Source organism: Protopterus annectens, chromosome 12.part0 (assembly GCF_019279795.1).
Source record: "Protopterus annectens isolate FY-2018-M chromosome 12.part0, PAN1.0, whole genome shotgun sequence".
In the NCBI taxonomy this organism is placed as follows: Eukaryota; Metazoa; Chordata; order Ceratodontiformes; family Protopteridae; genus Protopterus; species Protopterus annectens.
Genome location: NC_056746.1, coordinates 173873756 through 173887689, shown reverse-complemented (window position 1 = coordinate 173887689; position 13934 = coordinate 173873756). Strand labels below are relative to the sequence as shown.

The window sequence follows — 13934 nt, the reverse complement described above, 5'->3', positions numbered from 1 at the left end:
ACCATAAATGTAGATGTTCAAATGTATTCACTGTTGCGGTCCAGGCTTTCCTCCCTCCATCCCCCTTTTTTCTCTTCCTTACAAGGGACATATTGGTATTTACTTTCTACTGGCGGGGTTCTTCCACCAGAACCTGGCTCCTACTTGGGGGCTTCTGACAGGTTAGGGCAAGAAAAACTGATGTAATAGCATTGGCTGCCTTACTTTATACTACTGGTGACCTGATGTCAGTCCTGAAGCAACAGCAACCGACACAGAAATACTAAGCCTCTAGTATTTGGGCTGGCCGAGTGCTACCCTGTCAGAGATAACCCAAATGTGATGACTGCAACATTGAATACACTCGAACATCTACATTTATGGTAAGTGCACACAACTGTACTTTCCTTAAATCTCAAGGTCCTGTTTCAGGATTCACAGGGAGACCTTCCTCCAAAAGGTAGAAGAGGAAATGGTTACAACAGCAGATGCTCCCCTTATGGCAGCGGGAGTACAATGAATCAAGGGTCTCAGGATTCTTTCTTGGACAGACCAAATCTGAGATCCTGAGAGACTGCCCAACTGCTCGTCTCTGCAGACATTCGGGGAATGCTTGTCTTTACTCCCAACAACCTGGGAAGCCATCACAAAAGATAATTGTGTGTTAAAATGTATATCCAGAGGCTATTTCATACCCTTTTTCCAGAAACCTTCTTCAAAAAAAAAAAAAAAACCCTCCCGATGTTCCACCCAATCAGAGGGAGGAAGTTGCATTACAGATTTCAAAGCTGCTCTCAAAAAAGTCATCCAAAGTGTTCCCCCAGACCAGCTTGGATCAGGCATCTACTCCAGATTCTTTTTACTGCCCAAAAAGATGGGGGACCTCAGGCCCATTCTGGACTTTACCACCCTCAACACATTGGTTGCCAATTCAAAGTTCCAAATGGTCACAATGCAGTCCATTCTGCTCTTCCTGCAGAAGGATGACTGGATGTGCGCTATAAATTTTCAGGATGCGTACTATCACATCAAGATGAACAGGTGCACCAGAAGAGTCCTCCAGTTATGGCTAGGAGCCAATCATTATCAGTTCAGAGTGCTGCTGTTTTGTCTCACCACAGCCCCCAGGGTGTTCACCAAATGTATAGCAGTCATGGCAGCTCATCTTAGACTGCAAGGATTCCAGGTGTTTCCATACCTAAACGATTAGCTCCTAACTGATCCCACCAGACATTGCCTCCTAGAAGCCAGAGGATTCCTGTTTAACCTAGCCTCAACCTGAAGAAGTCTCAACTGCATCTGGTACAAGTCACAGACTTCATAGGTGGCTGTCTGGACACAATTCGTTCTCTATCACTTCTTCCTGCAGACATAACCTCCACCTTGTGGACTCACGTCAAACAGATAGTGGACATTCCTTCTTCCTCAGCAAGTCTTGTCATAAGGGACTTGGGGTCCGTGGCAGCAACAGTCATCCTGGAACCACTAGCTTGCCTTCACATGAGAGTACTTCAGTGGATTTTAGCAGTCCAATGGTCCCTACTATGCTACCCTTTGAATTACCCAATCAGGATTTCAAGGGCATGCAAACAATCTCTTCTGTGGTGGCTCCAATCCAAAGTTTTTCTCCAGATACGCCCATTCATCCTTCCCCATCCCAAGGCCACTGTGACCATGGACATGTCACAGTTCTGGTGGGGGGACACTGTCCGGATCAAACAGTCCAAGGCACATGGTCCCTTTTAGAGACTAATTTGCATATAAATGTCCTGGAGATGAGAGCGCTGCTTTTTGCATTGCAAGCCCTTCATCCCTCTTTTCCCACTGGAACTATTGCAATTCAGATAGACAACATGTCAGTGGTTTTGTACATCAACAAACAGGGAAAAACCTAGTCTTGCCCCTTATGTCGAGAGGTCATGAGGCTGTGGCAATGGGTGAAGTGCTTTTCATAGCAATGCGCATTCTGGGGAAGTCAGACATCCTGGCAGACAGGCTCAGGAGGACCATTCTGATGCCTCATGAGTGGTCTCTGAATCCTTCAGTGGCAAATATGATCTTCGAGAGATGGGGTCAACCTTGCTGCAATCTTTTTGCGTTTCCCTTCAACACCAACTGCAGCAGGGACAGTTACAAAGAGATGCTCTAGTTGGTCTACTTTATGCCTATCCTCCTCTTCTTCTCATTCCCAAATTTCTGCAAAAAGCTCAGAGGTTGAAGTGCCAAGTGATCTTCATTGCTCACTTCTGGCCTGGACAAGTTTGGTTCCCCTTCCTTTGGTCTCACTTTGCTTGTCCACCGTGGACTCTGGATCCCCCTCCAGATCTGTTGTCCCATCCTTCAGGGCACTCCCATCTGGATCTCCTGAACCTGAAACTGACAGCTTGGTTACTCTGCTTCCAATGATGGCTAGAACTCCTAGGCTTTCTTTCCCAGTTAAAGATTTTGATTGCAGTACACAAACCATTAATGAGGAAGCTATACAGTAGTAAGTGGAAGATGTTCTCCATATGGGCTTATCAGAACAATTTAGACCCTTTTACAGCTCTGGTTCCTGCTGTTCCTGATTTCCTGGCTTATATATTTCATAACAGAAACATTGGAGAAAATTATTTTTCTCTATCGTCATCTAAATTGCGCAAGGCCTTTCTAAAAGGTACCCTTCTCCTTCGTCCTTCCATCAAGACACCTGTTGTCCCCAGGGATCTCACCTTGGTTTTGCAGGCCATAGTTTTGCCCCTTTCGAACCTTCTGCTAAGGTAAATTTAAAGTTGCTGACCTGGAAAACTATCTTCTTGATAGCCATTACCTCATCCAAAAGGGTATCTGAATTACAGACTTTGCCATGCAAGCCTCCATATTTGATCTTTCACAAGGACAGAGTTACTTTGCTTACTAACTCTTCTTTTCTGCCCTAGGTCACTTTTGAGGCTAACATAAGCCAAGTTATCAATCCATCCATCTTCTTTCTTAATTTTCAAAACAAAGGAGAGTACCAACTTTGTATGTTGGATCTACACAGACAGCTTCATTTTTATTTGGATAGAACCAAAAATTTGAGAAAATCTAATCAACTCTTTGTTTCCTTTTCTAAGTCCAGGTTGTGTAAACTAGTTTCCAAGGTAACCCTGGCTCATTAATCTTGCTTACTCCACTAAGGGCATTCCCTTATCATGTCACAATGGGTGTTGTGAAGTTTGCCACTTCTGTCTTGAGAAGCATGAAGTTGGCTTTGGAGAAGTTTTTTATGGTGGTTACTTTAATGGGGGGGGGGGCAGGATGTGGATGTCTCGGTGATTAGCTTATGGTCGGATCAGACCAACGAGGATCTGACCTCTGGTGTGGAGCATCGCTCGCCCATGTTGGTAATGACCAGGTCTAGGATATTCATTCTACTAGGTCTATTTCCACCTCTTCGGCCTTTTGGTCAGAAATTCCCATTGATGAAATTTGTGCAGCTGCTACTTGGTTAAACTACCATACCTTTACATTGCACAACAAACTAGACGTTATCTCCAGAAACAGAAACGGAGCTTCCTTTGGTTCTGCTGTGCTCCAGAATATCCTTCCTTGAGGAACTCCCAAGTTTTCTGTAGCTGGGGTCTCTGTCCCACAGATTGAAAAGCAAATGAAGGCAACAACTTCAGGTAAAGAAGTTATGTAGTCACCATAACCTTCCATCTGTGTTGTTGCCTCTCATTTGCTCTTCAACCTTCCCTCCCTCCATTCCACTACCTGTGCAAAGACCTAACATACTTATTGGAAAAATACTTCATTGCTGTTTGAACTCCTGAAATATTCCTTTGTGACGTGCCCTGTTGTTTTTGGGTGATTTCTTCCTGCTTGTATGATTAGATGATATAGTGGTGCAGCAAACTCAATCTAAGGGTTTGGAGGAGAGTAGCATTATGGGTAGGGGAGAAGCTCAGATGTCGGAGCCTGGAGCTCTGGTATGAGACCGAGTCGGATCCGATCCTAAGATCTGAACCCAAAGGTTGAAGGGCAAATGAGAGGCAACAACACAGATGGAACATTATGATGAATAAGTAACTTATTTTTTATCCTGTAGTAATACTATGTGCACTTGTGTAGGTGGGCACCTGATGTTGTACCTTGTAAGAGAAGACATTCTGGAGTAGTTGTTTGTAGATTGTTACTTTCACTGAGTGATGTTAAAATAAATATTTTCTGTTCTGCTAGATGGGCATTTGGAGATGGTGGTTTTGCAGAATTCCATTTCAAGCCACCATATAACCACTCTTTTTCAGTTATACACGAGAATGCTGAAGAAGTCCTTCTACAACACAATGTTACATACATATACAGTATACCAGGTAAGCCATTTTTAATAAATGCTTATTTTAAGGCCAAACACAGTGACTGAGGATAGCAATACAGTAGTAGTAAATTTTAATCACATTAAAAACAGACAACAAAAAATATGTTAATGGTTTATGATCAAGAATAGTTTAAAAACTTAACCAGGAAATTAAATTAGGTATGGCATGCTTCATTAAATATAAAAGCCCTGGAAGTGAAACTGTCATAGGTCATTCATTTACTAAATGTTGAAGTCTTCCTTTTAATGCATATACATTTCAAGAAAAAAAATTGTAGCTTGCTACAGATCCCCCGCCATGCCCCATGATTCCCACTCCAATTTTCTTAACATATTGGCAAATATTAAGGTACAACCAAATACCCTAATACTGGGTGACATCAACTGCCCCACCATTAACTGGGGAAACTACTCCTGTACCAACACATTTTCCCAATAATTATTGGAATTCATAAATTTCAGTGCCTTGGATCAACTGATCCATACCCCCACCAGTGGCACCAATATCCTAGACCTGGTCATTATCAACAAGGGCGACCGATGCTCCACACCAGAGGTCAGCTCCTCTGTGTTCTGATCCGACCGTAAGCTAATCACCCTAGACATCCACATCCTGCCCCCACCCCCCATTAAAGTAACCACCGTAAAAAACTTCTCCAAAGCCAACTTCATGCTTCCCAAGACAGAAGTGGCAAACTTCACAACACCCGTGCAGACGGAAAGTAGAAGTATGACTGTTGAATCTTACACCAATGCACTGTATGAACACATACACGAGTGCATGGACCGTGCCATCCCAAATAGAAACAAGACGCTCTCCTCCAAAAAAAGGAAGCCAATCTGGTGGTCCTTGCCATAAACAAACTCTACAATAAAAGGAAAAAAACTGTTGCAAAAAAGAGTAAAATCCCAAGATTGGAAAAACTCCCTTGTCAGCCTCAGTATGAAGCTGAGATCCCTCATAAAATCCTCCAAAGCTAATTACGAAAACAAAATCGCCACAAATTCTAAAGACGACCAGAAGGCATTCTATAGATACGTCAAGAATCTCAATGGCAACACTCAGATCTGCTCTGAGTTACAGCACAATGGCACTAAATATACAGAACCAACTGATATTGCTAACATCCTGGCAGATAGGTTCAGTGCTAACTTCACCCCCCCTCTCACCACTTATAGGACCCATCTCAGTACCAGAAGAATACCAAGTCCCGGTAATCACAGCTGCACAGGTAAAAACTGCACTCTCCACAGCCAAGAATACAGCATCCATGCGACCAGACAACATTCCAGTTCTGCATGAACTACAAAACGAAATGGCACCCCACCTAAGTACCATGTTTAGTCATAGCCTCACCTTGGGCTTTATGCCTAATTAATGGCGAACAGCTACGGTTATCCCACTCCACAAGGGGGGATCCACCACGGATCCCGGAAACTACTGCCTCATTAGCCTGATGAGTCTGATCTGCAAAGCCATGGAATGTATCATCATGGAACTTATAAACAAAGACAAAAGTAACCTTCAAACTCTGGACCCCACCCAGTTTGGGTTTGTGAAAGGCAGCTCATGTCTCCTATATCTGATTGACTTCTTTGAAGCAGTCCCCAGAGCCGTGGACGAGGGTAAGGTGGTTCACACAGCCTATCTCGACCTCGCCAAGGCATTCAACACCATCCCCCACTCTGGAATCATAGATAAACTCAGTAAACTGGGCATAAATCCCTATGTCACGTGATGGGTTGCACAACTGGCTCACTAACATAACCTACACCGTGAAAGTAGCCGACTCCAAATCCAGCTCCAGACCACTGACAAGTGGAGTGCCACAGGGTTCACTCCTATTTGGCATCTACTTCTCTGAAGATGTTCTTCGTGTTTCACTGTTGCAGTCATTACATTTGGGTTATCTGCTTACAGTAGCCCTCAGTCGGCTTGATTAACAAAGTCTTGGGTCCTGCGTCGGATGCTGTCCCTTCTTCCATGACGTCAGGGGTATAAAACATGCAGCCGATGTCATTACATCAGTCTTTCTTGCCATGCGGTGCCCGAAGCAGAAGCAGTTTGCAAGTGCCAGTCAGCCAACTCCTGAAATTTTAATTTTCGATTTTCAGAACCGAAGTCTTCAACTAAAGCTAAGTACCCCATTGGGGAAACTTTTTCTTGCTCCTTACCAATGTCAGTAAAAGTTAATAATTGCATTCTTCTTCTTCTTCTTTCGGCTTTTCCCGGTTAGGGGTCGCCACAGCGGATCACCTTGTCCGCACATTGAATGGTAGTGGAGTTTTACGGTGTCGAGTTGCCAGCCCGGCGCCCAACCTTCCACAGAAGGCACACTCACACGCACACCTAGGGCCAATTTAGAGTGTCCAATCCACCTGCAGCATGTCTTTGGGATGTGGGAGGAAACCGGAGCACCCGGAGGAAACCCACGCGACCACAGGGAGGACATGCAGACTCCGCACAGAAGGCACCCCAGCTGAGGATCGAACCGGAGAACCTCTTGCTGTGAGGCGGCAATGCTAACCACTGCACCACCGTGGCCGCCCAAAAGTTAATAATTGCATTACTTGTGGAAAACAAATACCTCACAAAGATTTTCATTCGTACTGTAGTCCTAGCCTGGTCCCTGACCACGACGTACCTTGTTGTCGGTTTTGTGCTTTATTTAATCAGCGCACTATCCGTTGTCGGTATATTTTCGCCACTAAATATTTTGGTTCTCGGTTTAATTATCCAGAAATGTTGTCTGTTAGCCATCCGACTACCGGGGTTCCAAAAAAATGCAAAGATAAAGACAGACAGGCCGCCTAGGTCCAAAGCTTCTGACGACGCTTTTCCTAAGCCAGTCGCCAGTTCGCCGGTACACAGTGAGGCGCTTTCACAGCCCGATACCTTCTACTTCTGATTCGCAGGCCTCTGCTGAGACCCATTCAGAGTCTTGACATCATAAAATTTATTGGTCCATTTATTAATTCATCCCTATATTTATCTATTTATTTATTTATCTGTTTAAATATTTATTCATTCATTCACTTCATTTATGTATATTTATTGTTAAAATGTATTCTTCAAATGTTTATGCATTTGAATATTTATTTATTTATTTATACATTTACAATATTTGCGAATATTTATAACATATATAATAATTACTACCTGACAGATTTTATTTAAAGAAAAGGTATGAATAAAAGATGAATCTTACATTATATACTATGTTATACATGAAGATGATATATATCTTAGTGAATTTCAGATAACTTTAAATGGACACAGAATCATATATGCTTTATTACATTCAGTGTTCTTATTGTGTTGCTTTAAAAAGTTTTTACAGAAAATGACCATTTTTATTGAATCATCAGCTAATTGATTAATTAATTAATTACATTTTCTAAGCTATGCCTCCCTATAAATATTCTGACTGCTTTTAGTTGTACATTGTCTGAAGAAGCGTATCAGAGCATACGCGAAAGCGCTCACCGTTTGTATTTTCTTTTCTAATAAATTATTTCATGTAACGTGGAGAGTCCGAAGTTTTTATTCTTCATTCATAAATATTTTGGTTCTCGGTTTAATTATCCAGAAATGTTGTCTGTTAGCCATCCGACTACCGGGGTTCCAAAAAAATGCAAAGATAAAGACAGACAGGCCGCCTAGGTCCAAAGCTTCTGACGACGCTTTTCCTAAGCCAGTCGCCAGTTCGCCGGTACACAGTGAGGCGCTTTCACAGCCCGATACCTTCTACTTCTGATTCGCAGGCCTCTGCTGAGACCCATTCAGAGTCTGGTATGCCGTGAGATGCTTCAACTGTGGAACCTGGGGATGTCTCTACCTTAGATGGGTCCGGAGCCACTGTGCAGGCACTGGTTTCTGAGGGTGTATTCAGGCCTACGGACTTGCATATTAAACCGCCGCCTCCTTCTTCATTTAGGCCTAAATCTTGAACCATGACTAAGAAACCGATGCCCAGGCCGCATGCTCAGGCCCCTATGCCTAAAAAACAAATTATAAGAATGGCTGAAGATCTTATAACTGTAATCAGGGGAAGCCAACCTCCCCCTGTTTAAGAATCTTCTGACCAGGATTCTGATTTTTCTTATTATTCTGATGATATGGATTTGCCCTTATGTACTTATGAGGATTCTGATGCAGAGGACTCTCTTCCCTCTGCTTCCCCTCCAGAAGTTTTTCTTTTGATGAGACCTTACATACTCTAAGGGAGCATTTCCACTGGGAAAGCCAGGATTTTTCTGATTCAAAAAAGAGGCTTAGGGATTTCTTACTCCTGCCTCAGCATAGGCCTTTAGCTATACCTCCTGTACTAGACATTGTTGATGATGCCTTTTCGGAATCTAGTTTGGCCCCTGATTCTTTGCCTCCTCCTCCCAGAAAACCTGACAAATATTACAGGGTTCCTGATTCACACAAGTTTCTTTTTAAAAATTCTGTTGTGGATCCAGAGACTGTTTCACAGGGACACAAGGGCATTAAGGCTTCTACTGCTAAAAATCCTACCCCTTCTGATAGAGACTTCAGGGAGCTGGATAGATGGGGTAAGAAGGTTTACACTTCTGCAACCTTGGTCATTAGGGCTTTAAACTGCCAGTTTCATATGTTAAAGTATCAACAACATGTTATTGGGTTGCTTAAACATAAAATTATGTTGATTCCTGACTGTTCTGAAAATAAATAATTACAAGAAATAATTACAAGATTTAATGCATTCTGCTGAACAAGTTGGAAAACATACTTTGCAATGTGGATTTGATTCATTAGAGGCCTCTTGCAGGGTTGCTGTTACTGGGTCTATGCTCAGAAGGCATGCTTGGCTTAAGGAGCAATCTTAGCGTGATCATGATAAAGCTAAACTGTTGGATGCTCCCTTAAATCAGAACAGCCTGTTTGGCAACAAAGCTGAGGAAGTTCTTAAAAAGATGGAAGATAAAGCTAAATCTATGCAAACTGTTAAAGATTTCTTGCAAGTTCAGCCTCCTAGATTTAGTAGGCATTGGCCCTCTAATTCCAGCCCCTTCCAGGTCTTTTCAAGCCAAACCCAGACACAGCAGAAACTCCAGATTTCAGTCCCAGGGGACACACAAGACTAAGCAGTGGGGGATTTCTGCACCCAAATCTGGGAGTAGTAAGACTCCCCTCATGGAAAACTGTCTCAATGACTTGCTTTTAAAACTTCGAAGCACTTCCCAACTGAATGCTTCTTTACGTGGAAAGATTGGTCTGCAGGCCAAAAACTAGGAACTTATTACCCAGGACAAATGGGTTTTAAATATAGTGTCCTATGGATACAGATTTCACTTCCACATGTTACCAACACCAAGCGGGTGGCCAGATCTGCGCCCAAATCAGTGGGCAGAGGCCCAAAATCAAGTTCTCTCTCTCTTAAGCATGGGGGCTATTCACTTGGTACCAGAAGAGGAAAAGGGACAAGGTTTCTATTCAAGACTTTTCCTGGTACCCAGAAAAGGCAATACATGGTGTCCTATCTTGGACCTTTCTACCCTAAACACCTTTCTGGTGATTCCAAAATTCAAAATGCTGACTCTTCACCAGCTGCTTCCTATGCTAGACAAAGATGCATGGTTGGCAACACTAGACTTAAAAGAAGCATACCTGCACATCCCTATCAGGGAGTCTTGCAGAAAATACCTACACTTCAAAGCAGGCTACATGCACTATCAGTTCTCTGCACTGCCCTTTGGCTTATATACTGCGCCCAGGGTATTCACAAAGTGCCTAGCTCCAGTCATTGCATTTTGCAGGCAAAGAAATATTCAAATGTACCCATACCTGGACAATTGTCTAATTCAGGCAGAAAGCCAGGACATACTTTTGAATCATCTAGCCTTTGTTCAAAGGCTGCTGACTTGTTTGGGATACACCATAAACAAAAAGAAATCACACCTGGTATCCTGTCAGCAAATTATATTCCTGGAAGCAAGCTTGAATACAACTTCCCAGATGGCTTTCCTCACGCCAGAGAAACGGATTCATTTGACAACCTACTTCAAACAAGTGGCCACAAAAACCCAGCTATCTGCAAGGCAAATACTGCAAGCCTTGGGGTTCATGGCCTCCTGCATTCTTCTAATTCCATATGCAAGGCTGCATATGAGGAAATTGCAATGGTATCTCAAATGCCTATGGTGTCAACATTCACAGGATCTAGAAGCAATGATTCCTATCATACCTTGCCTACGCCTAGAGTTCCTTTGGTGGGCAGAGGCCTGTCACCAAAACAGGGGACTACCATTCACACTACCCCCTGCTGCCCAAACCTTAACAACATATGCATCAGACTTTGCGTGGGGGGCTCACCTGGCAGGGAAGTGCATTCAGGGCAAATGGAACCCAAGTCAAATTCACCTTCACATAAATCAAAAGGAAATGTTAGCTGTACAGAATGCTCTGACAGCCTTCAAGGACCACATTCTTCCAGAACAATTAATGGTAAAGACGGACAACACCACTGTCATGTGGTACATAAACAAGCAGGGGGGTACACATTCTTACCCCCTCTGCAGACTAGCCATGGCATTGTGGAACACAGCCTTGAACTACCAAGTGAATCTACAAGCTGAATTCCTGCCAGGAAAACTAAATACACTGGCAGACGGACTAAGCAGAAACCTCTTGGACCCACACGAGTGGAAACTGGAACCAAGGATTTTCAACATGCTGAAAAGCAAGTGGGGGAGCCCAGATGTAGACCTGTTTGCCTCCCCCCAGAACCATCAGTTGGACACATTTTGCACAAGGATTCCCCACAAGCTATCTTGGAAAATGGATGTTCTATCCTTCAGCTGGAAAAACCTATCAGTTTATGCCTTTCCTCCTCTGTCTCTGCTCTCCGAGGTACTGCTAAAGATCAAACAGGACAAGCCAAGGACGATTTTAATTGCACCAGACTGGCCACGCCAACACTGGTATCCCCTCTTGCGCAGTTTGTCACGCTTGGCCCCATGGCACCTGCCTCAGACTCCATCCCTGTTGTCTCAACAGGAGAACCAGATTCTGCACCCTCAGCTGCAATCCCTGAACCTAGCAGCCTGGCTAATTACCTAATCTCTCCTTTACCATCCCTTAGTAAATCAGTGACGGATATCTTTTTAGAGGCAAGGAGGCCTAGTGCTAGAAAATCTTATGCTGCAAAATGGAAAAGATTTTGTGCTTGGAAGCAGTCTCAAGGGATGAGCGCAGCAGTGCCCAATTTACTTCAGATTCTACAATTCTTGACTGAGATGCTTCATAAGTGCTTGTCCTTTTCCTCCATCAAAATTCATGGCTCAGCCATTTCAGCTCATTACAGCACAGAGCCCTCCCCTCTTTTCTTACCCACTGCTCAAGCAGTTCCTCAGAGGGTCCACAAATTTAAGGCCACCCAGGAGAGCTCCAACTCCAGCCTGGGAACTTAACTCTGTCTTGGAGAAACTCACTCTTCCTCCTTTCGAGCCAGCTGCTACTGCAGATTTAAAATTCCTTTCCTGGAAAACAGCTTTCCTTTTAGCAATCATTTCTGCAAGAAGGGTATCTGAATTACAGTCCCTTATGGCAGTGGAGCCTTTCATCATCTTTCATGCGGACAGGGTGTCTCTCAGAACCAATCCCTCCTTCATGCTCAAGGTGGTATCCAGTGTGGCTCTTAATCAGTCCATTCATTTGCCTACCTTCTTTCCTAACCCACAGAACAAAGGGGAACGGATACTGCACTCCTTAGATGTGCACAGACAACTTAGATTTTACTTGGACAGGGCTAAACCTCAAAGGAAATCTGAACAGCTGCTGGTGGCATTTGCTGCAGGGACAGAGGGGAAAGTTATTTCAAAGCAAACCATTTCAAAATGGATAGGCCACTGCATTCATTTCTGCTATAAGCACCATGGAAAACCTATCCCACAGGGAATCAGACCCCATTCAACCAGGGCTGCATCTACCTCCACAGCCTTTCTCAGGGGCGTTCCTACCAGGGACATCCTAGAAGCTGCTACCTGGAGATGTTCTTCATCTCACATTGCTGCAGTCCTTACATATGGGTAGTCCGCTGTCCTCGGTCGGCCCGAATACCAAAGTATTAGGCTGACGTCGGTCAAGGCGCTTAAAACTGACATCAGGACGTCAGGGTACAAAAGCGCATGACCGACGGCATTTCCTCAGTCTTTTTTGCCGCATGGTCCGATGCAGAAGCAGCGTTGCAAGTGCCGTTCGGCGTTCTGAAATTTTTCGAATTTGGAGTTTCAGACCGAATCCAAGTTGGCTAAGTACCCGTTGGGGATTATTTTGTTTTTTCTTGCCTCAGTGTTTTACCGGATGTCAGAAAAGCGAATATCTATATTTCTTGTGGGAAACAGATACCGCATAGGGATTATCATTCTTTGTGTATTCCTTGTTTGGGGCCTGAGCACGACGTTGTTGGGTGTCGCTTTTGTGCTAGGTTCAATAAACGCACTATTAAGCGAAGGTTAGATTGTGCTCGGCTGGTCTTTGGGAAGCGGTGCAATTATAATATGCCGTCGGATTCTCCGCCCGCTTCTTGAAGAAGCGCAAAGACAAAGCAGTTAAACCCAGGCAAGATGAGTCGTCTGTTCCGGACGCCGGTTCTTTAGAGGCTTCAGTGGAACCGGTGGTTCCTACGGAGACTTCTCTGGAGTCTCAGGGGGAGACTTTGATTTTGCAGGAGGTAGTCTCTCAGGAGGCAGGTCAGGCTGAAGGGGCTTCTCAAGTTACTGTACTCCCCTCCCTTCCTAGGGTGGTTAGGCCTTCTCCTTCGGTTTCCAAGGCTTCTCCCAGAGGCAGGCCAGTTTTAGCTCCTGTTGGGGTCTCTCCTAGTTCAGCAGGGTCTGTGCCTAAGAAGCACATGCTTAAAATGGCAGAAGATTTGATTACTCTGATTAGAGGTTCTATGCCCCCTCCTGATAAGAGGCCTAGGGTGGAGCCAGAGTTGGGAAGTTTTGAACAGGCTTGGATGTTTCAGAGTCTTCGGCTGAAGACTTGCAGGAGTACTCTCCTTATTCTGATTCTGATGCAGATGATTCCACTCCTTCTGCTTCTCCTCCAGAGGATTTTTCTTTTTCAGAGACTCTTCATTCTATGAGGGAACATTTTAAGTGGGAAGGTCAGGACTTCTCTGATTCTAGGAAAAGGCTTAGGGAGTTTTTGCTGTTACCCCAGCATAGGCCTTTGGCTATACCCCCTGTTCTGGATGTTGTGGAAGATGTGTTTGCAGAGGCTTCACTTAATCCTGATTCTCTGCCGCCTGCTCCTGTTAAGCCGGATAGGTATTATAGGGTGCCTGAAGCTCACAAATATCTTTATAAGAGTCCTAGGGCGGACCCAGAAACTATTAGTCAGGGACCTAAGGGGGTCAAGGCCTCTATTGTAAAAAATCCGGTTCCTCTAGATAAAGAAGCCAGAGCTTTGGATAGATGGGGAAAGAAGGTCTATACATCTTCTACCTTAGCTATGAGGGCTTTGAATTGCCAGTTTCATATGTTGAAATATCAAAACTTTCTTCTTTCTCAATTGAAGTCTAAGGTGGATGCTCTGGCGGAAGGCATTGAGTGTAAAGAATTGCAAGATTTGGTGCATGTCTCTGAA

General features: G+C 44.1%; 1 protein-coding gene across 1 annotated transcript in view; it reads left to right on the top strand.

Annotated features, from left to right (window-relative positions):
• PKD1 (polycystin 1, transient receptor potential channel interacting) overlaps window positions 1-13934 on the top strand; it is a 2476043-nt gene that overhangs the window by 954227 nt on the left and 1507882 nt on the right. Inside the window, exon 15 of the mRNA XM_044088902.1 lies at window positions 4180-4313. Within this exon, the coding sequence (XP_043944837.1) occupies window positions 4180-4313 (134 nt within the window). The remainder of the gene's footprint in view (window positions 1-4179; window positions 4314-13934) is intronic.